Source organism: Boleophthalmus pectinirostris, unplaced genomic scaffold (genome assembly GCF_026225935.1).
Source record: "Boleophthalmus pectinirostris isolate CB_2022bp ecotype Guang Dong unplaced genomic scaffold, ASM2622593v1 HiC_scaffold_7, whole genome shotgun sequence".
NCBI classification, from domain to species: domain Eukaryota; kingdom Metazoa; phylum Chordata; class Actinopteri; order Gobiiformes; family Gobiidae; genus Boleophthalmus; species Boleophthalmus pectinirostris.
The window spans coordinates 12,863,122-12,889,685 of NW_026571473.1; the positions used below are offsets into that span (position 1 = coordinate 12,863,122).

Consider the following 26,564-nt stretch of genomic DNA (forward strand, 5'->3'; position numbering starts at 1 on the left):
AAAGGCGATGATTGCTGAAGTATACCTTGTTCTGGCAACATTGAACGCGAGACAGTACCGAAAAGTGTCCACAAGAGGGTACTATAGACTTGATTACTGCTTGTAGCATCCACTGGCTCATTTGGCAGGCACATAACACAATGTGGTTATTTACAAAAATCAAAATTAATCATTATTAAAAAATGAAACCTGCTCTACGTTTGTGGACTGATTTCTAAACCAAATGGCTCAGCAATAGGCCTATAGTCTACTCTAGAAATGATCTGAAACACTATAATGTAGATTTATATTTTCTTAAATAGTTTCTGGTCATCAAAGGTCTTATGTGGAAGGCTGTGTAGTGGTCTCATATTCGGGCAGACTCCTGGATCATCAGTGCGCCTATCTTTAGTCTGCAGGAGAAGACAGAAGAGTCTGATGAGGCTTCCCCTCCTCCCCTCCTTCACATTACAATAGCCTCTCTCCCCCTCCCACACTGCCAGCCCAGGCGGGTGCACCACTGGCTGCTGTTGCGGCGCCGTATCCCTCGCAGTCCCGCCGCTTGCCAGTGGACGCTGCCCCGCTGGCCGAACATGGCCGCGGCTCCGGAGGAGGATGTGGACCGCAGACCGATCCGGAGGGTCCGGTCCAAGAGTGACACGCCTTATATCAACGAGGCAAGGATCTCCCTGCACCTGGAGACAGGTAGGCAGCGCGTGTACGCAGCGTACAGCTGGACTGTTCCTCATGTCTGGGGGCGTTTTCTCTCACTGCACAGGGAAACGCACCCTTTTCCCGGAGAATGATCCGGACAGTGCTGCTCGCATGCTTTTGGCTTTCATTGTGCCTCTCGTGCTTCCCGTGGTCCTCTGCTGCACCTCATTGGGAGCTAACCATTGTGACTCATGCACTGACTGATGTGAAGAGAACATTTTTGCATGAGCCCGGTTTCACGTTGTCAAGCATTGTTAGATAAGCCCAAACCTCATTAACACGGCGATTCCGGTCCAAATCAGCTCATGAGGCTAAAGTCGGCTGCGTGAACGTAAACTTTGCCACATCTTTAGTATTAGCCTATTATTGTTGCTTTTGTGGGAGAGAGGTATGGATGTTGTGGCATGCTGAGACCCAGTTCAGTGTGGCGTGGAAACATTTAGGCTAGGCTTCACATATGCGCAGATATGACACTGTTTGCTATGTTGCTTTAATCACAACATGAATGCTTTCTGAGCCATACAATTAGGAAATTAGACAAACGTGGAATTTTGTGAGGAGCGGGTTAGTCACATGGTTTGACAATGTGCAAGTTGTGGAGCTGTCCAGTGCTCGCTGGTGCTGAAAATTCCATCGTGTACAGAGAGGACGAAGCTTTTCTTTTCTGCGCCGATCACCCACAGCCGTGACAGCCCAGATGTTTTTGTAATTTCTCACAAAGACTTCTTCCCAGTAGCTTAGCCTGGACCCTCCCACGGAACTGCTCAATGTGACAAATCCCAGCCTCATGAAGTGCATAGACCTGTCTGCTGCTCCGGCAGAAACTCAAACCTGTCTTTTTACCAGTTCGGAGAAGACAGCTCTGGAAATTTCCCAGACTACCCGTATTATTGTAGCTTTGCATTGTGTCGTACTGCTTGCTTAAACAGGTAGCTGCTTACAGTGCAAGCCATTACTCAGCATTTTAGCTCTCATGCTATTAGTCTACCCATATTTAAGACAGTCTTTTTTAATCTGTTTTTGTTGTTGCTGTTGTTGTTGTTTAGTAATCACTTGCAGGTCTTAGTAGCATGGTGGATTTTATTTTTATTTTTTCATCTTTTAAACATTTTTCTCACATTGTATACCTCCAAAATTCAACCCTTTCTCTGCATCTTGTCTGATGCACCACCTCTTCTGTGAGTGGGAAAACACAGACCTTTAGGGAGCGGCTTATTTCTCTAAGTCTCTAAGAGTCTCTAAGTTGTAAATTGATTATTATTAAATATGATTAGATTTGTCTTTATTCTGAATGTATGCAATAGATTTATATTTGACCTAAACTTACTTACTGTCCTTAATAGGCTTTAAAGTGACTTGTTTTCAGACAGAACAATTAATGTAATGTTAAAGTGCTGAACATATGTGTGAGTTAGTGACTTTGTAAGGGTTTAGTAAACAGAATTTGTCATTAGGCCTTGGACCAGATGGTACAATGTGGCTGTTGACCTTTTCCCCTGGCTGCACACTCAGCTTATTCTATTACAGCTGTTTTAAACTGAGCAGTGTGACACTCTGTGGTACAGAGTTATGCCCCATTTATCTAAATTGAACAGAAGCTGGTGGTTTAAGAATGACAACAAGTACAGTTGATTACTCTTCTAATGTTCTACGAGAAAAAAATGAATGAAAATATAATACTATATATGTTTCTTTATATTAAGTTTTTTTTTTAGTTCTGTGAATCTGCTTAAAAACAAGACACTATCACAGGTTGCACTCTGAGTACTGCAGTGGTAAAAAATTTTTAGCAAAACCATAAAATGGATAAAACAGGTTATATTATACAGATAAGTTAATATTTCTGCAATCTTAGAAAACTGTCAAACTCCCCCTGTGTACTGTAGTCTAGCCTCCTTGACACAGTACTGTACATGGAACCTTACTTCTGAGTTCACTCTATTTCAAGGCCTTGGGGGGAGTTCGAAGTACCAGGGCAGAATACAAAAAGCAGAAAGAAAACGGCAAGTCTTTAAATGCAAAGCCATACTTCCCCTGGCTGCTGCCCTGCCTCCTAAAAAGACATGCTTGAGACCCTCCCCTCCTCTACACAACAGTCTATCTGCTTAGACAGGCTTGCATTGTGCTCAAGGCCAAAACCTGAAAGAAGGGAGTCTTATGTTAAAGAAAAAGTGGAAGATGGAAAAAGTTGAAAGTACTTCAAATTCATCAATTATTTGATGCAGTTTAGCCTGAATATTACAGATGGCATACTGTATTACTGTGGATTAACAGGATTTATGTTTTGCTTTATTTTGCTGTTTGATATCAGATACATTAAACACTCATTATGTTTTTCACATAGGAAGGAACCATATTTCACTATTTTATGATCTATGTTATAATGTTGTTTCCTCATCAAAAACATACCTGGAGTTGTGTTTTGTTTCATACATATTCATACATACATATTCATTCATACATGTTTAACACACAAATCCTGCATATTTAAGCTGAGCTCTTCTCTCAAACAGAAAAAGCTCTGCACCACCTTGTGATGTCATGTGGTAATAAAGGAAGCGCTCCACTGTGTTTTTAAGATCCACATACCTTTGCTAGAATCATTTGGATAATTTCAGCCCTGTAATTGCAACTCTCTGCTGAACTAAAGATAAAAGGTAGCTCCTAACTTGAAAACTACCACTTCATGACATCACAAGGTGGAACAGAGCATTATAAGCTTTGGAGATGTAGACAGATGAATAATACAGGATTATTCAAACATATGTGACTGAAAGAAAACACAACTCCAGGTAAGTTTTTGAGGAAGTAAAGGTATTGTAACATGGCCTAAAGATCAAGAGGGAATTTTATGTAATATAGGATCTTTAATTATTACTCAGACATCACTATTGGAAAGTAATGAATTCCACTACGTCAGGGAGGACGATAACAAAGTCATGGCTAGTAGCTACTCAAATTAAGGTTTCACTTGTGTGACAATGGTTAAAGGTAGGGTAGATGGACATTTTATTTCAAATTTCATAAATATGGTCTGTGAGCAAAGGTAAACATGGCCAAATCAAACACTGATTTTAATGTTAACACTATTCTACTATTCTTCACTGTTATTTGTCGACATTTACTTATTCAAGCATCCTAAATTTGGCAGTAAATTATGACTGTTAATGTGGTTTGTTTTGCCCCTAAGTGGAAAAATGTGTGGCAATCAAACTAAATCGAATTTTGCCATTTTATAGTTTTGGCACAGATCTGTTGCACTCACTAGGACTTTAGGGCTTTCTGTGCTGAGGGTTTGGTTGGTCTGGCGTGTCCCAGTTAAAATTGTTATTCTTATTTTACTTTCTTGCCTTGGGCCTTTTTATGGAAACATGTAGACCTGTATCTATAACAAATTGTGAAGCATAGATATACTGTGATAAATGATAATATTGAAATACTTTATTATACGAGATAATCCCAGTAAACCATTTTAAATAGTGTGTTTAGCGATCACTTTTATATTACAAAAATGCTCCAAATCTCCACACTTTTACAAAGAAAATGTACCCATGCCAAATTTTGAGCTCCAAAATGTATTGTTCCAGCTTTCATATATTGAAAGATAAGTTGATATAGTATTATTATATTATATTATATTACATTATATTATATTATATTATATATATATTATATTATATTATATTATATTATTATTATTATGACAAGTCTAGAAATATATGGTTAACATCAGCTTACATTTATTTTAACTATGCTTCTTGCAGTAAATCTATGGGAATAGATTTTGTTTAATACAAAATAGACCGAACCACCAACAGTAAGCTAACTTCTAATGGCTATCCTGTGGTGTTTTCGTCTTTATCTGCCAATGACGGGTACCTATCAAAACAGATGAGATACAAAGAGAGAGGTGACTCATATCCTTGTGATCTGCCAAGTCTCACATTCACACATTTCTTTCAAGGAAGTGTACACAAGCTCACACACACACTCACTCAGATACATAAGCACACACACACACATACACAGGCTAGGCGGTGCTGTCCTGTCACTTTGTATTAGCCCACCTCTGAGTGGTTACAGGAGGGGAGGAGGGGAGTCCGGCACCCCCAGTGGTATTACAGGAAAATAAGGAGCCTCAGAGCAAGTGAACCTTGAGTTAGATTTCACATGAAACACATTTTCTTCTCCATGAGCACAAATATATATATATATATATATATATATATATATATATATATATATATATATATATATATATATATATATATATATATATATATATATATATATATATATATATATATATATATATATATATATATATATATATATATTAGTGCTGTCATGCGATAAAAAAAATTGAGAGATTAGTTATGATCTGTAATTAATTAATCTAATTAATCTCATTTTAATCTCACCTAAAAATTGCTGAGAAAAGCCTTCAATTTGAGGTATTTTCATTTAAATTCATTATTACATTATTGTGGCAGATCAAAAGACTGATATAGATTTTAAAAAGTGACTTTATAAAGTCATTTATTGTTTAACAAATCTCTCCAATTTGGCTGTTGAGCCCAAGTCTCCATGAATAAGAAACTGTTTGCTGTAAAGTAGCAAAGATGAGGAAATCTGAACATAATAACTTTTGTCTACTTAAAGACAATAAAAAGTCTAGTCTTTCCTTAACCATATTAAAAATATTATTGATAGAGAAATGCTTTATATATGAGATCACTGGTTTTAGTCCTTGTTTTAGTCCTGGTTTAGACCTGCTTTAGTCCTAGTTTAGTCCTAGTTTAGTCCTGGAATGGATTAATCCTGTTTTAGTCCTGGTGTTAGTTCTGGTTTAATCCTGGTTTAGTCCTGGTTTAGACCTGGTTTTAGTTCTGGTTTTAGTTCTGGTTTTAGTTCTGGTTTTAGTTCTGGTTTAGTCCTGGTTTAGTCCTGGTTTAGTCCTGGTTTAGACCTGGTTTTAGTTCTGGTTTTAGTTCTGGTTTAGTCCTGGTTTAGTCCTGGTTTAGACCTGGTTTAGACCTGGTTTAGACCTGGTTTTAGTTCTGGTTTTAGTTCTGGTTTAGTCCTGGTTTAGTCCTGGTTTAGACCTGGTTTAGTCCTGGTTTTAGTTCTGGTTTTAGTTCTGGTTTAGTTCTGGTTTAGTCCTGGTTTAGACTTGGTTTAGTCCTGGTTTTAGTTCTGGTTTTAGTTCTGGTTTAGTCCTGGTTTAGTCCTGGACTGGATTAGTCCTGGTTTTAGTCTTGGTGTTAGTTCTGGTTTAGAGGCGCACAGGAGGAAGCGCGGTTTACGCCGCGTACGCGAGAAAACACGATCCACACGCGGCTCACGGGAGCACGTCGGTGTCCACGCAGTAACTACGGAAGGAAACGTGGTCCGCGCGTTCTCAGGTTAATGACGATGATGAAGGTTTGTGTTTGTGTGTGTGTGTTTGTGTTTGTGTGTGTTTGTTTGTGTGTGTTTGTGTGTGTGTCCCCTCATGTGGCAGGTCACTATAGGACAGTAGTGCAGACATCATGAGCCTATGCAGGTTGTTTTCACCAGTGACATTTAAGTTGTAGGCGATATTATATTTGTTATTTTCTTTTATATTTCACGTCGGGAGAATAATTTCCAAGAAAACGAATGCGTTTTTTACCTGTGCACTGCTGCCTCTGTTCTACTGGCTCTACGACCTCGTCCATTGTGCCTGAAGCGCCAACGTTAACATGACGTTTACATCGCTCTTACTGCGCGCGTTTTGTGTGGGTTTCCGGCAATGAGTGGAATTACCGAAATAAAAAAATGTATAAATGTGTTTTTTTGTGTGTGTGTGTGTGTTGTTGTTGTCCCAACAACACATAAAAACAGATTTTATAATAAAGCAACTCGCATACAGAAACTGTAAAGTTAGAGATTAAAAATGAGATTAACGCGATTAAAAAACATAACGCGCTAAATATGACTGTTATTAATTAATCGCAATTAACGCGATAATTTGACACCCCTAATATATATATATATGTATATAGATAGATAGATAGATAGATAGATAGATAGATAGATATAGATATAGATAGATAGATATAGAGATTTTTTTTTTTTTTCACTAAAATGTGGTGGCATTAATCAAACACAGTTATCAATGTTTTCGGTTGAAAGGTTCCATTTTACATTTTCTGAGCTACAGTATGTAAAACATATCTGGAGTTGTGTTTTACTTTATTCACGCATATTTAACACATAAAGTCTGCATATTTAGGCTGAGCTCTTCTCTCAAACAGAAAACACTCTGCCCACCATGCAATGTCATATGGAAATACAGGAAGTGCTCCACTGTGTTTTAAACGCAGCAAACCATCACTAGGATCATTTATATAATTTTAGCCCTGGAACAGGCAATCTCTACTGGACTAAAGGGAAAAAGTAGCTGTTAACTTGAAAACTACTGCTTCATGACATCACAAAGTGGAACAGAGCCTTTTGAGCTTTGAAGATGTAGACATAACATCTAATAATAAAAGGTTACTCAAACTTGTGTGAATGAAACACAACATAACACCGGTGTATGTTTTGAGGAGGTACATTAACAATTAGATTAACATGAGCTCACAAAAGTCACTAACCTCACGCTCTCCTCAGGATCACATTGACCCAAAGATTTTTTTTTCCCCCGCTCTCTTGGGGCGGGTCAGTCAGACTCAAAAATGTATTTTCAAATCATTCTTGCCAGGCGAGAAAATACATTTTTGGGTCTGATTGACCCGCCCCAAGAAAGAGGGAAGGAAAAAAAAAATTTCTTCGGGTCTATGTGACCCTGAGGAGAGGGTGAGGGTTCTAAAAAGTGTAATATAGGACCTTTAAAGCAACAAGATTAATATGGTAAATTTAGAAACATAATCCTTTTACAAAAAATAACATTTGTGGATTTTCTGTTTGGTTTTAATGTCAATACATGATTTGAAGAGATAAGCAGAATGATTAGTACTGGGATGATATAATGCTATTAAAAAGTACACACATTTTTTTACATCAGTCTGTCCAGTGTGCGAAAAAAAAATAAACAAAAGATTTTTTACCGGAACCTCTTTTGTGTAGGTGCATTGTCCCTGACAAATAAACTAAACTATTGTAGAAATTCATAATTAACAGAGTCTTTCCCTTGAATTTGTCATTCATTTTTAGCTTTACCATCTGTCTCGGTGGTTTACAAAGTACTAGTAAAAACAAACTAACAACCAGAAGCAACTTTAAAGACACAATGTCAAAAGTTAAAGAATGAATCCTTCAGCCCACACTGTACAATACTGCAGATTCACTTTGCATACTTAATTTTTGCCAGGATGATAGAGTCCCCTCCCTCTGTGCCTAAATTAGCCTCAGCACCATCAAACACTCCAAGATGATGAATAGGACAGAAGCCCATATTCAGGATGCGTGCGGTGAGATCAGTGGAGAAAGGGTCAGTTGAAGCGAAGGAGAGGTTTCTTGGTTCTTGTTAGGTAAAGGTCAAAACAGGACTGGGCGAATTGCCAAAGAAATTAATCACATTTTTCCCTCACATTCAAAGGGTTAGTGTTCAATATGATGATTCATTTTGTCTTATTAAAAACAAGATAAGTTGCTTAACACAACCTTCTTCTATTCCAATACTGATGTTGATACTTTGGTTTTATGTATCTGCCAGTACCTGATATCAACCGATACTAGTGCAGAGAGTGAAAATGGCATTTATTTCCTTTAAACACAAACTGCATAAGGTAAAACATTATGTTACATTTTGTAACTACAGAAAAGCTTTGTAAAAATATTTGTATCTTTTTAGTTTTAATATTATGAGACCTTACCACCAGTTTATAGACAGAAATGGGATATCAGCTGACCTAATATCCAGTCCACCAAAATGTTCAATATCAGCACCAAAATCTGTTACCGTTTTGTTTTTGGGTGCATCCCTAACAATCATATTTTCAATCATAAAGACATTACACCAGACCAAAAGCACCACAGCACAAAATAAACTCAAAGACACTGGCTACAGACTGTTGATATGTTAATATTTTCAATAAGACAAAAAATAATAAAAATACTTACTACTACTACTACTACTACTACTACAACTACATACTACCATTGCTACTACAACCATTACCAATACAGCAACTACTGCTACTACAACTACTACTACCACAACTACTAAAACATGGTTGTGGTGGGTGGGTGAGTGCCAGGGAGTGATTTTAATTATCTATGTAAAACACATTGGTCTACATGCGATGTATGAAAATAACTTTATAAATAAAGTCTGAATTGCTGCTAAAAAGTTGGTGCTTTGTCAGATCTGTATAGATAATCTTGTAGATGTGAGTCACGGGGCACTGAGGGCAGACACATGAGGATAAATTGTTTTGAGTTCTCTTAAGAATAACATACAGTATGTCACAGAGACTCCATTGCGTCTCTGGAAATGTTCAGTGGCATTTAGCTCAAGCAAGTAAGATTATTGATTTTTATGTACTTAAAAGGACTGCACAGACTCCATCTCTCTGCCCACATTACAGGCGCATGCACAAGGGAAAAACCTGCAGGGCTGAAGATGCTCTGACTGGCCTGTTGTGATCACAAATCCCCTGAAGACATTTATTTTCTATATATAAATATATAATCTAATACCAGACATAATCTTTATAATAGTGTCCTATGCTAACTTGACTTTTGTAACCCTTTTCACCATTTTTAACCATGTTACTATGTTGTTACATCTTTAAAAACATACCAGGAGTGTTTTATTTCATTCACGCTTGTTTGAGTAATCCTTTATTATTAGTCTGCCTGCATCTCCAAAACTCAAAATGCTCTGTTCCAAGTTTTGTCATGAAGTGATAGTTTTCAAGATAGCAACTACCGGTCTTTTGTTTAGATGTGATTGGGAATTCCAGGGCTGATAATAATAATTATTATTATTAATAGACTCACAATTGAAATTTAAAAGTTGTAGTCTTAAACTTGTGGAATTACTGATTCACAAAAAAATATTTTCTCTCAGCACATGGGATGTTTCGGAGCAAGTAATTTTTTTCTTAATAATCATAATAAGCCATTAGAATAATTTAATCTGATTCACCATGGCTTCTTTATACATAATAATTGTGGTAGTCTATATGCACTTATAATACATGCTTTGTCCATTGCATATCTTACAGGTAAACTTAAATAAAATGCTTGATGTCTCTCAAACATAGAATAATCTGACACTTTAATATGCATAGTGGAAGGCCTCCTGTGGTGTGATGTACAGTTTAAACACCTCCTCACACACACATACCTGTTCTCCTGCTGACTTACGCTGATGATGTCTCCCTTCCTCTGCCCCTGAAAGGGCCCAGGCTGTCAGACACACTCAGACATGAAGTCCATTACTGTCAGCTGCACATAGTAACTGTAACCTCCCCCCAAACAGCTGCAGGTCTTAAACAGAGGCACATCCACCCACACCAAGCCTGTGTCATGATCTGGGCCATTATTTTCATTCACAAGGCTTCTGCTGTGTGGGAATAGCATTGTGGGTGTGATATGCCTCTGTGATATGTGTACTTTCCCTCGAATACAGTTTGCCAAAGGATTAACAATGACATATTAACAAGATTGAGAAGTACTCTCAATCTTATGCACAAGGTAAATATTTTCTGTATTTGAAAATAGTAGGCCTAGTTTAAAGATGGCATATCATTAAAGTCTCTCAGATAGGTCTATGTTTAAAGCAAGCTGTTAACTTTGTTTTTGCATACATCGTAGAACAGTACTTCGTTTCTCTGTGAGTTTCACTTTAAAACTGTTGACCATTTATTTCTCAAACTGCAGTAGTTAAAAGTAATTTGCAAGTGTTGATCCTGTAGATAGGTTCAGGCACAAACAAATATTGGCCGGTATGGGATGGTGGAGATGAGCTACAGCCAGAATGGTGATGGTCTGCCGTGGTCATCAGAATAATGCTGAGGAGAATTGTTCCCCCTGCTGGCCAAGAAATAAACTACAAAAGATGACTTGAATTAACCTTAATTTTAAAAGAGGCCTATCTCTGTGTATAGAGAACATTTGTGGTTAAAAGCAAATAAAAATATAAATTATAATAAAATTAAAGTAAAATTATAAATGATCAAACTGTTAGACCATACTACTGAGATTGCTTTCATTAGTTTAAATTGGTGCCCCTCCTCCTCAGTCTGAGATTAAACTAGTGCTGCAGACTAAAAATTCGGCAATAGCATAATCTCTGAAATTAAGATGCGCACAAAAACAGAATTTACCGTTTCATGCCAGTGAGCACAAATTAAAGTTTTGTCATGTGCAGACCTGACAGCACTTCCTCAGGGGCTTTTATTATGAAACTCAACAGCGGATGTTACGGTGCGTTGTCTTGTTTTCTTGTCAGCGCGGAGGCAGCGCTGCAAAGCATTGAATTGCCCATCCACTCCACGAGAGCAGAGGGCGTCAGGGCGAGGGGGGGTCCAGTCCTAGTCCAGCGCAAACATGGCGGATCGTGGGGATGTGATGTGTTTATGGTCCCACACTGGGGCTCCTATTCCGATCACCTCAATACCTTTACCCGAACCCGCTCCAACAAAAGAAAAGCCGAGGAAGAGGAGCGCGTTTTGCTTGTCCAGGATGAAGTCCCGCGGCGGCAGCAGCAGCGGCTCCAGGAAGGACCACCAGCATCAACCCGCCGTGAACAACAACAACATGCCGTTCATGATCCACTGCCAGATCGGCAAAGAAATCAAACACATCTGCAGCAACTGCCGAGGAGCCGAGCTGGAGGGTGAGCGCCCGTGTCTTTAAACCCGCGGTGAGGGGCTTTGAGGGGTTATAAACGCGCTAAATTATTGCCAGTCGTCAGTGGCCGCTCCCTGCTTTCCCTCCAGCATCATGCGAGTAGCTGTCCCGTACATTGACCACTCTCTACTTGAGCTTCTTTGTAACCTTTGGGACATCCTCAAATGTTACGCAAATGTAGTTGAACAGAAATCAAAACTGGCCTTACTCCGGAGGCAGTATAATGGACCAGTGGTGGTGGTTATGACATAGTTATAACTAACCGGGATCATTGCACTGGAGACCTTTATAGACCGCCATTTAATGCTGTGAATCATGTGATCACAGAGACTCCAAAATATCAATTAATATTTTCAACTTTATAACTATTGCTTAATCTGCCTATTTTAATTGCCTATTTCTGTTTCTGAGCCACGAGCTATTTTCTGACTTCAACAATACTGATTAGCTTATTTTTAAGCTATTTTAATACTTTCCATTAGGCCTGTCACGATAATTACTGTATCGACTTTTCATTCAATATATGAAAGCTGGAACGATAATTTATCCTGTGTAAAGTTTCTTTGCACTTCTGGGAAATATTTCTTTATTTTCTGGCTACATGATAAGATTTAAGCTGTAAATGGTCAAATTAATAACTTCTATGAGTCATTGCAGATGGAAACTAAATACTAAAGTGTTTCATTCTGCTGATTATTTATTGCAGCTCATGATCTTTTATTTTTTATCACTATTGTACATTTAGAATAGTTTTAAAATCTGCTCATGGTTTATTGTGTCAGTGGCATCAGCTAGTTTCAATATTATCATTTATCATCTGTATTTGCTTCAGCAATATATCACACTTCAAAATTTGCTATACTGACTGACCTACTTTCTATTGGTAAAAAAAAAAAAAAAAAAGATCTGTATCAGCACTGCGGTTATGTGTCCATCTTTGCACCTAAGATCAATAGTCTTCACAGTTGACTGGTAAATTGACTACAGACTATAGAGCAGCTATGCAAAACAGTAAAAGTTGTCAGCTTTATCTTGCATTGAGCTCATCTCATTTGTTGTTGACCTGGGTGAGTCAAACTCCAGTAACAAAACAAAGCCTGGGTTCGACTAAAGGAATGTAGCCCTGCAGACTGACTCATGTAGCTGCTCCCTCCTCACCACTGGGGGTCAGAGCATTATGGGTCACCTCTACAGACTAAGCCAAAAGTGACTCCACCATATGATTTATTAAGCAAATAACTCACCACAGACTGAGTGCTTGGGACCTTTTCACCTCTAGGGTCAGAGTAGTTGACTTCAGTAGCATATTTCACATGTTAATCTCAAGACTAATAAAAGTCATGTTAATTATGCAGTTGGCTAATATGGTACACATTTTAAATTCACTGCTTTACTATGAGCTGACCTCTCTCACTGGGGCGTTGTTCTGCATATCTGTGGGCTGGTTCACTGTGCGGTTGTGAGGGTGGCTGTATGCCGGGGGGATGTTGTTGGAAGGCTTCTTTGCTGTAGCCGCTGAGCTAGTAGATTCAAACTGACATCTTCTTTCTAGCTGTAGGATTGCCTCAAAGCTCCTCCCTTTCTCCTAAGGCTTACTGGTTAGATTGGATATATAGAAATGAATTCTCTCAAAGTTATTTTCTTGTTTGGAGGGAGTTTTTAAGGAGATAATGATGAAAATAATACATTACACAGTAGCACTCTGTGTTCTAAACATTTCAAATCATCAATGATCAGCTTGTGTCTTTTTAATTGAGAGGTCTAATTCTCAAGTTGTGTTGGAGCAGAGTTAAGACTTTTGAGGAATAGGAGTGCATTCACACTTACACATGAAAATTTGGACTAAACTGGGACTACATCTGAAAATAAAACATATCTCACAGCCCCATTACAATGTGGCTTTAAGGAGTACCGTTTACATCACATGTGTCATTTTAGGTCTCCTTGGAGTACTACAACCACAACCACAACATATATTTTTTGTTCAAATTGCATGGTAATATATACATGCATTGTGACTATTACTATTACTACACTTAATGTGTCCCTTCTGACTTGAATTGACTGGCTCACATTTGTCTATACATCTTGTGTATAGTAGGAGTTCAGTGCAGTGAGAAAGATTATCTGTATAGTGTTAAAAGAAGAACTGGTGTGTAAAGTCAAATCACCAGGACATAAACACTGCCAGTTCTGCCCACTGTAATTATGGAAGTGAAATACTCCCTTGGCCGTGTACTTTTACATTTGGCATACATTCTCACTAGTCTATAATTGCTGTCTTTGCTGCTTCTACACTGTTGCTTTCAGACACTTTAACTGTGAACAGTGATTAGCAGCAATACAAGCTTTTCTTGACTTGATTATACAGAAGCCTGTGGGGATTCCCTCCCTTGACATTTTAAATCACAGTCATTTGATCCTCTGTACCTCAAATCTAAGTCTTTACTTGTGTGCTGTATTATTACAATAGAAAATCAAAATCAAATGAAAGGATTCATTCCTTCACCATATAAACAATTGTTAATATTATTACCATTCCATAATGCTAGTATAATGCCCTCATTGTGAGGCAGATCCTATGTGTTGTTTTCCTCTGCTTTATGACCTTGATGTTATTTGTTTTGCAGCTGAAGAAGTGGAGCGGCTCGCAGCGATGCGCTCCGATTCTCTGGTACCAGGGACACACACCCCGCCCATTCGACGGAGAAGCAAATTTGCCAACTTGGGAAGACTTTTTAAACCCTGGAAATGGAGAAAGAAGAAGAGTGAGAAGTTTAAGCAGACTTCTGCAGGTAAGAAATATAATCATTGTACCTCCATTAGCCCCTGTTGTTCAGCTCTTTGAATCTGCCTCAGTCTCTAGACCCTCTCAGCAGCAGATGAATGTCTCCCTGACGCCCCTAGCAACAGCAGCAGTGATGTATGGCCGCACAGGGCCTGTGGCACAGAGCACAATGATATAAGGGCTGCAGCAAAGACCCCTGGCCATGATGAGGCCATTTCAGGCTGGACAATCAAAAAGCCCATGCCTTCTACCTATTGTTACCGGTTTACTGGATAGATATGAATAGAGCAGTGCATACCATACTGTACGTTTGTGTATGGTGTTGTGATCTAAACTGATCTTTAACAGTGATACATCGTAATAAAATTCACAGTTAGTGGTCTCACCATAGGTTATTCCAAAATTGTCTGATTGTCACAAGACAAATTCACATTTTGATTTTATACCGCATGTTAAGTGGGATCAGTATGGCTCCCATGGCTTTTTGAATTATGATATGAAAGATTTGACATTTTGTCATCTGTTATTTCAGCACATTTAAGTGATTTTATTGGTTCAGATACTCAGTTGAACAAAGTACATAGAGATTTTACCTGTACCTTTTCACTTTATAGTATTGGAAAGAAAGATGTCCACTCGCCAAAGTAGAGAGGAGCTCATTAAGAAGGGAGTTCTTAAGGAGGTCCAAGAGAAAGGTGAGGCTACATAAAATGTCTATCCACAAAAATATTTAATGTTACAGTCACTTGCTAAAATTTCTGTCTATATTACACCTTATAAAGCTATTTGTAGACACTGTAATTGTCACATTAAATTAATTCCTTTAAAAAATATTTCATTGCTGTCTATGTTTCTTAATTACCCTGCTTTATACTAGATCTTTGTGTGATCTTTTTTTCTCTTCCTTCATATCTCTGCAGATGCCTCTTCTCCCCTAGAGGAGGTTAAGATGGAGAATGGCCAGTCAGCAGGGGATGCTTCGGAGGGCAGTGAGTTGATGGAGGGAGCTACTGCAGCTGTCGGTAAGTGTAAGAAGCGCTTCATGTATTAATTTAAGCAGCTTTTTAAAATGTTTTTTTTTACATTTCTGTTTCTGTCCTCAGGCTCATTGGAGTTTCCGATACCCAGTGAAGGTGCATGTCAACAGGACCAAGCTCAGAAATCTAGCCAAGCTCCACCCACAAAGAAACCCACTGTGTACGCTGTGGAAAGCAATGAATCGTCCCTTTCCAGACCACCAGTGCTTCACAAACAACCTCCAGCATTGCCACCTAAACCCTTCACCAGACTACCTAACCATATCGCAGGTATGCTTGCTTTCTGAGTGAAGGAACACTTAAAAATCACTCACTACTCCTACACAGTATAGTGTTTTTTCCATTATAAAAAATTCAGCTTAAAGGTGGTTGCATTACGCATTACTATAACAAAATCTTATATACAGTTATATTTTCCCCCTAGAAAGAGATAAGCCACAGCTTCCCTGGGGCAGACCGACTTAGGCAAGGCTGCCAATCTGTGCCACTGGCCTCACTAGCATACATCAGTTTCATACTAGACAGTGTGGCTCTGTCTAGTATGAAACACAACAACAGGTTTTACCAATGGCATTCCATTGTGGCACCAGGTATTCCCAGGGGTCAGTAAAAAAAACAAGGCAAAGCATTTCCGCGAAAAATATCAAACTTTTGTTTTTCTTTTGGTTCAGATGGGACTCCTGTGAAGTTGCCATGTATGTCGGTGAAGCTGTCTCCACCTCTACCTCCAAAGAAGCTCCTGATCTCTGTCCCAACAGGGAGCATGGAGCCCACATCAATTACCTTCCAGAAGTGCCCTGCCCCTCCCAGCCATGCCCCGGGGGGCGGACACTCTCTTCAGTATGGGACACTGCCCGTTCCCCTTCACCCTCCAAGTAGAATCATCGAGGAGCTCAACAAGACTCTAGCCCTTACCATGCAGAGGTTTGAGAGGTGAGTTCTTGGTGTTCTATAATGCTGCATCAAAGATGGTAAAATTTAGAAAATATATAAGCATTATTATTAATGTTTTTATTAACCCCCCCTACACACACACACTCATACAAAAGTATATTTGGTGTACTTTTAGATAGATTTGATTCTTATCTTGAACTATTGCACTGAGTCAATGGACTTAGTTCCAGTGGTCGAGATGTGGCCAAAACTCAAGGAGACCCTTGGATTAAAATCCAGACAATTTATCTAATGTCTTTGCTTCACCACTGTTATATGCACCATGATAATTACACTCTCTTGATATTTCAAGTTAGTGAATATTTTTCAGCTGCTGTCTAAACCTTTATGCTACTTCCCCTGGTTGGTCTATGTTTTTGTATGCAGGTCACACTTTTGAACTTGTGATCTTCCACCTCATCCATCATTTTGATCGGTTGCTTGTCGAAAGATTTATTTTCTCTGGACCAACCTCCTGTGTACTGATGTTGTTTTCATTCATTTGGTTTAGTATTAGTAGTTTAGTAGTTTGATACACACACTGGATGCTCTTTAGCATGTGCAGTATTCAACACTGTGGTGGACTTGAATTCAAACTTGTAGACAATGACAAGTAGGTGTGGAGCAATGATCTAACAGAAATATTGTAAAAGTTTCACAATAATATCATGGACTGTCACTATATATCGGATTACAAACCTCATTGCTTAAATGTATTATTTTCTTGCAGCAACAGCTAAAAGCAGAACAAACCACATGATCTCTCCATTTCAGTGCAGATAACATAAACAAATCTAATAGTAATGATACCATCACAAGCTGGCCAAGGCATTTAAAAAGGGAAAAGTATTGTACAGGTACAGGTGTTAGCTTCCCCAAAATATCACATAAACATATGCACAGGCAGGGTCATAATATTGTACCATAAGTTTTGTTACATAAGATATTGTTACATCCCTAAGTGGCAAGTGGAAAATTTTGCAAGATTCTTTATAGTATACTGTATATGCTGGGTGTTGTATGTATGGGTGTTGTTTACCAGATTTCTTAGCAGTTAATTTTATAATGAAAAAGCATCATTGTGCCCAAAACATCTGCATTTTACAATGTATGACTTTTGACCTCTGCAGCTCCATGATGCATGCTGTTCCTACGGTCATGATCAAGTGTGATGATGACAAAGAGAACCTCCCCATTGAAGCAGAGTATGAGGACTTACCCGATATGTACAAGGACGATGAGGAAGAGGAGGAGGAAGACGAAGAAGAGGAAGATGAAGATGAGGAAGACGAGGAGGAAGATGATGATGAATCACTGTTTACAAGTGAGAGTTACTGATTGTTGTTTTATGGATTTGAATGCTTTTCTTGCTATATTTTGCTCTTTCTTGCTCTCTTTGTAATGCATTTGACTTTTAAAATTTAAAATATTAGGGTGCAAATATTACATTTAAAGGTGCACTATGTAAATTTTCTGGTCGAGGGACAGCCACCTACTAGGCTCCTTGGAGATTGCTTTAATTGGAAACATATATATTTCAATGAAGGCAAGCATGTGATGAGTTGCATGTCAGATCTAGGGAAAGGCGAGCTCACAGTTAGAATGCATGTTGTCGAAGGCATTTAATTTGCAATAAAACACCGGCAAATAAATTCAAGATAGAGCTCTATAGAAACAAAAACATGGTGGATCCCTCACCAGAAAAGCTATGCATAACAGTGTTTATGTTGTTTATGTAACAGTGTCCAGATATTCAATACATGTCAACCCCAATTAGCTGTGAAGGAGCTTTGCTGAAAAACAATAATGAGTGAAAAAATCCATGGAGCATTAATGCACTGTCCTGTAGATCAATAAAGCTGAGCCATGTCAATTTCCCTTGTTCCAGGCACACTGGCCATGAAGGTGCTACAGAGGGACTCTTTGGCCATTAAGATCAGCAACCGTCCTTCAAAGAGAGAGCTAGAGGAGAAGAACATCCTGCCCATGCAGTCAGATCAGGAGAGACTCGAATTCCGTCAGCAAACTGCCACCAAACTCACCAGGTTAGCTAATGCCCTTTTCTACTAGCTGGCATGTCTCTAATACAAAGTAACAGCTTATAGAAGTTATCGGCAGACCACCTTTGCCAATGGGAGCTGTCATAGTGTTAGCCGAGAGCACCTGATTTATGAAGAGGACTAGGGGAGCAAGACACAGATAAATTGAAGTCAAGGGGAAATCTCAGGTCAAACTGAAGGCAATAGATACAGTTAGAGGATTAAAACACATGCATTTATCAAGTTTTTGGCACATTATTCAAATCCTTGCTCTAATATAAATGTTCTTACTCAGATCAATTCTTTTATGTATTCATAAATAGAAAAGACATAAGGGTCACATACTGTCATGTTAACCATTCAAATCTAACTCTTCATAGTTAATAGAAATCTAATCAAACATTTTATTGGATTTGACTGGATTTTTTTAAAGTTGAGTAATCACCATTTAACACATTGTCATTGATATAAATTCAGATACACACTGCAAACCAAATATGGCATTTGGTTGTGTGTATGTTCTTAACTCATTTTGCTTTTTCCAGTAGCTTAAAGGACCCATATTACCTCATCACACATACCTGGACTTGTCAATCTCTATTAAGGTAGCTGCTAATTTGAAAACTACCACTTCTTGACATCACATGGTATAACTGAGCATTTTGAGCTTTTAGATAAACCAGGATTGCTCAACCATGTGTTAATGAAACAAAATACAACTGGGTATGTTTTTGATGAGATAGCAGCCCACAAGAATCCATTTTGAGTAATATAGGACCTTGAATATAAAAAGAAAAAACAGATTTCCTGAACTATATATACTTATTTCTACAGACGTTTGAGTCAACGGCCGACAGCAGAAGAGCTTGAGCAAAGGAATATTCTTAAACGTAAGTAACATGCCACTCAGTTAAAAAAAAATTTAAAAAAGAGAAATACCTTGATACCTTTTTATCTCAATTCAGCTCGAAATGGTTTGGAGGAACAAGAGGAGAAGAGGGAGATTAAAAGGCACCTATCCCGAAAGGTAAAACAGAGAATACGATCAGAGGATATGGTTTAATCCTGCTTGACCTTGGAGGGAAGCACCTTTAAACAACATCTCCTTAATGAATTGGACACTTATGCTATTTTTAGTAGTAGTAGTTTTGTAACCAAGCAACCATTTTGTACTTACCTTCACCACTAGACGGCAGCATTTTCTGCATAATGCTCTATAGGGTTGGTTGTAGTGTTAAGATTAAAAAATAAATAAAAAAAATCACAACACATAATAACTAATTAATAACTAATTATTTTTGATTGGCTTATGTGATTGGCAAGGGTGTCCAGAGATTTTAAAACTTGATTTAAAGCAGATTTTTCTGTATTTAAAATGTTATGTTCCACTTTTAGCTCAGCCAAAGGCCTACCGTAGAGGAGCTGAGGGAAGCAAAGATTTTGATTCGCTTCAGTGATTATGTGGAGGTTGCTGAAGCTCAAGATTACGACAGGAGGGCCGACAAGCCATGGACAAGACTAACAGCTGCTGACAAGGTTCAGTCATTCAGAAAATTATTCTAATAAGGATTAATTGCTTAATAATAATAACTTATGCTAAACACTTTTTTCCAGGCTGCCATTAGGAAGGAGCTGAATGAGTTTAAAAGCACAGAGATGGAAGTGCACGAGTCCAGCCGCCACTTTACCAGGTGAGACTGATTTTGATAAGTTACAATATTTTATTTAGTTTCATTTTTAATTTGCTAACAGTATGTCACCCTCCCACAAATATGTCAACATTAAATATTGGAATTTGTTTGGCTGACCAAGCTAACATGTACAATAGCATGAAATCACTACCTCACTGTTTCTCAATAACAGAGGACATTATGGTATATTGTCTTAAACACATAGATGTTATATGTTGCTTGTATCTGTTACTTGTATCTGTATTTATTTATTTTTTTTAATCAACATAGCCAAAAAAAACAAATGTTTTCTTTGTATATTGTATTGAATAAAATGAGTCAAATATGGATCGCATGTGCCACCATAGTCTCAGTACAAACTTGTGGGAAACACTGTATCTATAAACATCACTCAATGACAAGTGACAAAATGACTCAATTCAAATTCTTCTCTAGGTTTCATCGGCCATAAACTGTGTGAGGCTTCAGCAGGGTTCCTGTCCTTCCACACATGCCTCAGTTGTTGCCCTTGAACTGTGAACGGCTTCTCCTCTGGCACTGAAGTCAGACTGAAGGACAGGTGTGGACACTTGGAGACGCAGAAAGAAAAAGAGACAATAGAGACTGAACTGAATGAAACTGAGCTGGTGTCTCCTGATTGGAGATTTAACTTCTTGATATTCAAAAGTTTAACTCTCATTTTTATAATGAAATGATGGAGAGGTAACTCAGCAGCACTTTTTTTATTTTGGACTAGGCCGGAAGGTTCTTAGGGGTTGAACACAGAATCTGTGCCAATTGTGGTTTGCAAACGTTTGGAGGGAAGAATGGATTCATTTTCTTTAATCACAGGGATTGTTTTCTTGCCTCTTTAATCATGGACTCAATCATGTTAACCTCTGTTTAGGAGTTTGCTGGTTTTGTTTTTGAAGGCGATGTTCCTTAAACGTAAAGGCAGCTTTGTGCTGAGATAGGCAGCTGAATATGAAACCAAAATCTCCTTAACTCAAATGTCAAACACTCGCAGCATTAACTGTCTGCACAAATTGAAAAATAACCACAAACCCAACCAAGCAATAATGTATTTGGTTTGTTAAGGTTGGGGTTTCATTCAAAAAGGTTTTCAGAAATAATTTCAAACCAAAGCAACTAAACTTGCCATTGAAGTTGCATCTCTTGTTTGGAGTTCAGTAGCCTCCTGTCACTGTGCCTCCGGTGTTGTTTACAGGGAATTGCCAAATTAACATTTTTTTTACTGTTATTTTTACAGTAAATGTTTCTGAACCCTGAATTAATGCCTTTTAAATCCTCAAACTTCTTGGAATCTGCCATTTTACTTTTTCATTGTTTACAGTTTTCTCAAGGTACATAATGTTACTGACATTTCTGGAAGAACTGGCTGTATGTTTCAATGTGTTTGTATGTCTGAGATAATGTTGGTATGATTGTGTACAAAATGTTGATCCCTCTCAGAACTATACGTATGTACATAACAGAGAAAGTAAGCCAGACTTTTCAAATGTTTTTGTAAAGCAGAACAACTGCATGTGAGTATTAAGTTATTGTGAGTCTTCTATGATGTATGCACTTTCTTAAAGAAAGAAACTAATTTTAAAAGTTGACTAGTGCATCTCTTTGACTTTGTGTAACAATTATTCATGGGGTTAAAAACAGACTGGTGGAAACCCTTTAAGTTAGTTTAAAATAGGTGTCTTTACTCCAGTAATTTTCACAAAACATATATACATATACAGTGGATTGCCATGTCCAAATCTCAATACTAAAAAGAACAGTCTTTCTGTCAAGTGGGCAAGGCAAACCCCAGGCTTACCATACTTGGGGCCATTTTGTTTAAGTGCTGTGCATTGGCGTACCACAGTACTTGTGCCACAGGTCAATGGCTTTTGCCACAATGGCATCTGTGTTCTCCTGTGGGATCTAAAAGGCAAGAAATAAAGATGAAAAGCAAAAAGTATGAAACATAAATAAAGCTGAAAGCAATGCTTTCCAAATGTGCATTTCCACAATGGATTCCCATTTTCTGTGCACAAATCAGTCCTGTCTATGAGAGTCTTACAAGAATGAAACTTCACACATTCTGAATGGTTTGACTTATTATTTCAGAGCATCAGTGCAAAAAAAACCAAAAACAACTATATGCAACTGAAATCGTACAAACTGTGTACTTACATTGCACAAAAACTTCACCACTCCTTCAGGTCGGTTCAGGCCCATTAATACAATTTTATAGCTCAAAAGTATCTCCAAAGCTACAAACACAAGAATTTTACAGGACCCACTTATCACCTTGTCCCAAACCCTGAAAGACAAGAAAACTAATAAAGCTCTCAAAAGTACAGAATTATATGATCATTGTGAATTCAGATTTGGTTTCAGACTGGACCTTTATTTATTTAGATACATTTGGTGATCCAAGGTTAGAAAATTAATAAACAAAAGAATCTGACCTTTGGAGACTAGACTCAGGAAGACAACCAGCAAAACAGCATCTAAACCAGAGATTATATGGAAGCTGCGCTAAAGCTCCAGTCTGCTTGAAATGGTTTAGCAGCCGAGGCTCTTCTTGACTCAGGTAGTGTTCAAGGCTTTTTGGCTATGAGAATAAAAATGTATTATTATTAGAATTTGAATATTATTTATAATCAACAGGGGATAAAGGTAAATTCATTGCTTACCAGGTGGGGTAGAGAGTCTCCGAACTTTATGTGGAATTGATTGACAAAACATTTAATGAGCCAGTAACAGTCAACAGGATCATCAACAATCTCATCCATGGCCCGGCTTATGGACAAAAAATCTTCATTCCCCTCATCCTTCATCAATCAGAAACAAATTATCAGCATAAAGTACAACAATGATTCAAAATTCATTATAATGTGTCTTGGTGAAGGTAACCCTCTACGTGTAGGCCTGTCACAATAATAAATGAGGAAGTGTGTGATATATGCCTGAACAATAGATAATACTGAAACTAATTTATGCCATTGACACTATAATCCTAAGGACCCTAACCCTAACCAATAAAAATATAAAAAACATGAGCTGCAATATATTAGCACAACTGTTACGTGGTAGTGCTACCTATATGGTGGTTTTCTTACCAGTGGGGAGATTTCTGAGCATCTGGGGAGCACCTGATTCTCTAACTGAAACATTCGCAGGTAAACATGAGTGGATGGGGTGGAAACATTTATGTATCGCATCACCTCCAGAGCCTCCAAAATGTCCTGGTACTGCTCCTTCCTATAACCACCAACCAATGCGTGAGAGTCACTATGGGGTGGTAGAATACCTATTGAAAATGCAGTACATAGCAAAAAATAATAAGATCTCTGTTTAAGCAATATCATTTTTAATATACGAACTAAATATTTTTCTTACCCAGCAATACTTTCCATACATGTATTCTGTACATAGACGGGATAGGAAATCTTTGGCTAAATGTGCTCAGCTTTTCCAAATCTGCCAACAAATAACAAAAATGCAATTTTTTGTATAGTGTATTGCACGTGTCTTCTGTAAAATGATACAAAAACTAACCTAGGGGATTGTCTTTGAGCAATATTTCCAAAGACTTCTTCTCCTCAACTCCTCTAAAGCCAACTTTCTCATAATAGGCTGATCGAAAATTTCTTTGAGGGTCGTCAGCCATGGTCTACCTAATCAACATAAAAAGAAACTATTATTAAACTTACACACGTTTTGCAAAACAAACAAGTACTAAAAGTATAGATTGGCAAGACAATGGGCATGAAGACAGTGGTTTGTGTACATTATAAATATCCACTGCGTAAATATGATCACAAATGATATCGATAAATAGAAAATAGCACTGCACAAACACGCACCAAACTGACACGTTCATAACAATGACACCATGGATTAAACTAACAACAGCACATCAGCTGTTTACCTGTAGCCTACTGCCTAGCTGAGTTATGTTAGCATAACATTCACTTTTGATGAAGCCCTCAGTCCACTACACAACAAAATAATAAAATTATCTGCAAATTACCCGTACACTGGAGCTACACTTCTACTGAAAAAGTGTTGTTAAAAAGACTTCGCCTCATTGAAAATTAATACCCATTATTGCTTGCTCCTCTTGCTGCTAGCCACCAATGCTACAGCTGCCCGAGCGATTTCCACATCCGGGTACTTAACTACCGTATTAAAAAAACAAAGTACTAATTTAAAAGAGTTTTGTTTGATAAGGCTTATTTATCGTTACGCCATACGTCACAGTAAATCTTCTATTTCACTTTTGATATATCTTTATTTGTGGTGAGAAAAATCACTTACACTGATCTTCGTACAAATTATTTTGAAAGCTATGAATACATTTTCCCTTTCTTGCGCATTGCCGAGGTGAGCCCTTACGGTACCTCTGGTGGTGCTTTGCACAAATGTTGGGAATGATTGGGGAATATTATAGAAACAGTTTTAATAAGGTAGGCCCACTACACTCACAACTGAACTTGGGTTGCCAGTGCCTGTATACATGCATACATGTTTATATCATTCTCATATATAGACCAGCTATCCCTCAGGTGAAAGCTCAGAACCTCCAGAATTCACTGCAGAGGCTGCACAAGCATTAGCTAATGATTGGCTGACTGGCAAGTGCTGGAGTTTAACAAGTGATGTTTCAGATCAGAGAATCATTAGTTTAAACTAACTGAAACTGGTAACCCAAAGGGACTGAGACTGAGAGACTGAATGACAGAATGAGGCTCATTCTACTTACTGATTTGATAGTTATTCTGAAAACCAAAACACGAAATTATAACATAAACAATTTGGCCCCCATGTCTAATATTTTTGTAATTAACTATCACCGTCACCCTAGAATTGTTATCAGTAAAAGTAATATTTGATTTGATATCTACCTCTTATCTGGGGACACAGATAGCCTAGATTAACTTTATGGAATTTAAAATCAAGATTTGACATACAGATCCTTTAGGACTGTAGGTAGTCTTAAAAGGGGGTAAGTTGGGGTAAGGGGTAAGTTGTATTAAAGATTGGAATTTAAAAGTTCTAATTTAAAGCAGGACTCACTTGGCCTTTGTGAGTGTTTGGCTTTGGTTTTGGGGCACCACTCAGCAAATGTTGAGAAATATTACCAAACTAGTATTATCAATTATCTAAGTTAATTATGAAATCATTGATTAAACAATTGTTCTGAAGGTCCATAAATTCTGGCCCATATCAGTACCCCATATCTGAAAATAGTATCACTATTCACCAAAGCAAATGTAGTTAATATGATTAGCTGAGATTCAGGAGCAGGACCACGCCTCAGCCGCCCTCTCCTCTCACCAGCGAACCACAACTCACTTCGACCATGCCTCTAATTTCCCAGAAGCCTATATGTAGCAGCCTTTCCCATCATCCCAGTTTGTCTCTGCTAACTCGACCCCCACCCTCCCATCCCATATTTTGTCTTTCAGTCATAAGACCCCTACATGGGGTCCTGTTCCGGCTGGGCCAATTGAAGAATGAGACAGAGCCCCCACCCATAGTCTCAACCCAGCCATTTCTGCCCCTCTTCGTACATTATCAATAAACTTCTTCACACTATGTCGTTGTTGGCGTGGTCCTAGCTAGTGAAACTGTGGTTTATGAATATTAATTGACCAAGTTAAACAGACAGCATTTTGATATGAAATATGCAGGTGAGTGCAGTCTCCTCTAGACTGTTGTCTAAAGATCGGAGATTAGGTACACCTTTAAGAGTTAACTGAAGTTATGTGGCGTGATATGCGCATATACGACCAGGAAAGTGGAGATGTTCATCAATGCATGGTCCAGAGGTCCAATGGTTTGGAAGTCTGAAGTCCTTAGGGTGTCAGATCTGAAGAATCAAATGAGCTGAAACAGAGGCCACATGATCTTACAATAACTCCAGGCTCAGGCAGCATCAGGCTGAAGGAACGCTGTACCCTCTATTTAAAGAGGAGCAGAAGACACCTTCCTAGTATCCATGAGGTCTGAACAGCATTGATCACAGATTAAGGCCAATTAAATCAAAAGGCTATTGACTACAAAAATGCAAATATTTAACATTTTTAAAGCTTTGCTTTCAGTTAGATTAACTACAGCAATTTGGATAAAAAAACACATCCAAAGTCGGACACACATTTTTGAAGGGAAGCAAGGGATGGTCATGCATCCACAGTCATAAAATAAATTATCTAGCCCATAGTACTTGGTTTGGTGGAAATTTCCTTCTTAAAGGTGATGGCAACAGTTAAGTGGGTGCTTCTCACAGTTTCATGGTTCAACCTGTAATACCACAGGACAATATATTCAATGCAATGCACTTATCACTTAAACTGTATACAACTTTAAACATATTAAATCTACATTATTCATCAAATTATACCTATCTTTTGTTTCTTTACTGAATCATCTTAAATTCTATTGAAGACCGAAGGTTATATACCTTATTGTGTACTTTAATTATAACTATAGGCTAAGGTTATTGTTAAAAGCCTGAAGCCTAAGTTAAAAGCTTTACATGGTCTACATTAAAAACAAAGTCAGCAGAAAA

The 26,564-nt window shown here is 38.1% G+C and overlaps 2 protein-coding genes across 5 annotated transcripts; one reads left to right on the forward strand and one right to left on the reverse strand.

Annotated features, from left to right (window-relative positions):
- The first annotated feature begins 572 nt into the window (after window positions 1-572).
- phactr1 (phosphatase and actin regulator 1) lies at window positions 573-20,583 on the forward strand. The gene is made up of 13 exons (XM_020938099.2): window positions 573-684; window positions 14,151-14,315; window positions 14,923-15,003; window positions 15,229-15,330; window positions 15,412-15,615; window positions 16,017-16,278; window positions 17,409-17,602; window positions 18,167-18,323; window positions 19,152-19,207; window positions 19,283-19,344; window positions 19,713-19,853; window positions 19,932-20,008; window positions 20,444-20,583. Exons 1-13 carry the CDS (start codon window positions 573-575, stop codon window positions 20,457-20,459), a joined length of 1,629 nt encoding a protein of 542 aa, XP_020793758.1. The 3' UTR covers window positions 20,460-20,583.
- Window positions 20,424-24,160, reverse strand: tbc1d7 (TBC1 domain family, member 7). 4 transcript variants are annotated; one of them, XM_055164962.1, is made up of 9 exons: window positions 24,024-24,160; window positions 23,549-23,667; window positions 23,390-23,470; window positions 23,110-23,300; window positions 22,684-22,821; window positions 22,456-22,601; window positions 22,178-22,307; window positions 21,819-21,925; window positions 20,424-20,576 (listed from the first exon to the last, which is right to left on the reverse strand). In XM_055164962.1, exons 2-8 carry the CDS (start codon window positions 23,658-23,660, stop codon window positions 21,839-21,841), a joined length of 885 nt encoding a protein of 294 aa, XP_055020937.1. In that variant the 5' UTR covers window positions 23,661-23,667; window positions 24,024-24,160; the 3' UTR covers window positions 20,424-20,576; window positions 21,819-21,838. The 4 variants fall into 4 exon arrangements, with proteins under 4 accessions (XP_055020937.1, XP_020793791.1, XP_020793792.1 ...); XM_020938132.2 differs by lacking the exon at window positions 20,424-20,576 and having other exon boundaries at window positions 21,682-21,925; XM_020938133.2 differs by lacking the exon at window positions 20,424-20,576 and having other exon boundaries at window positions 21,682-21,925; window positions 24,095-24,157.
- Between the last annotated feature and the right edge of the window lie 2,404 nt (window positions 24,161-26,564).

Bases quoted from the DNA above. Each gene is read 5' to 3' on its own strand.
- phactr1 (XM_020938099.2), top strand. From the start codon at position 573: ATGGCCGCGGCTCCGGAGGAGGATGTGGACCGCAGACCGATCCGGAGG. The intron at 19,208-19,282 runs GTAAGTAACATG...ATCTCAATTCAG, and splicing joins GCAAAGGAATATTCTTAAAC to CTCGAAATGGTTTGGAGGAA. The intron at 19,345-19,712 runs GTAAAACAGAGA...TTCCACTTTTAG, and splicing joins AAAGGCACCTATCCCGAAAG to CTCAGCCAAAGGCCTACCGT.
- tbc1d7 (XM_055164962.1), bottom strand. From the start codon at position 23,660: ATGGCTGACGACCCTCAAAGAAATTTTCGATCAGCCTATTATGAGAAA. The intron at 23,471-23,548 runs GTTAGTTTTTGT...ATTTGTTGGCAG, and splicing joins GCTCAAAGACAATCCCCTAG to ATTTGGAAAAGCTGAGCACA. The intron at 22,822-23,109 runs GTAAGAAAACCA...TGATTGATGAAG, and splicing joins GCTCAGAAATCTCCCCACTG to GATGAGGGGAATGAAGATTT.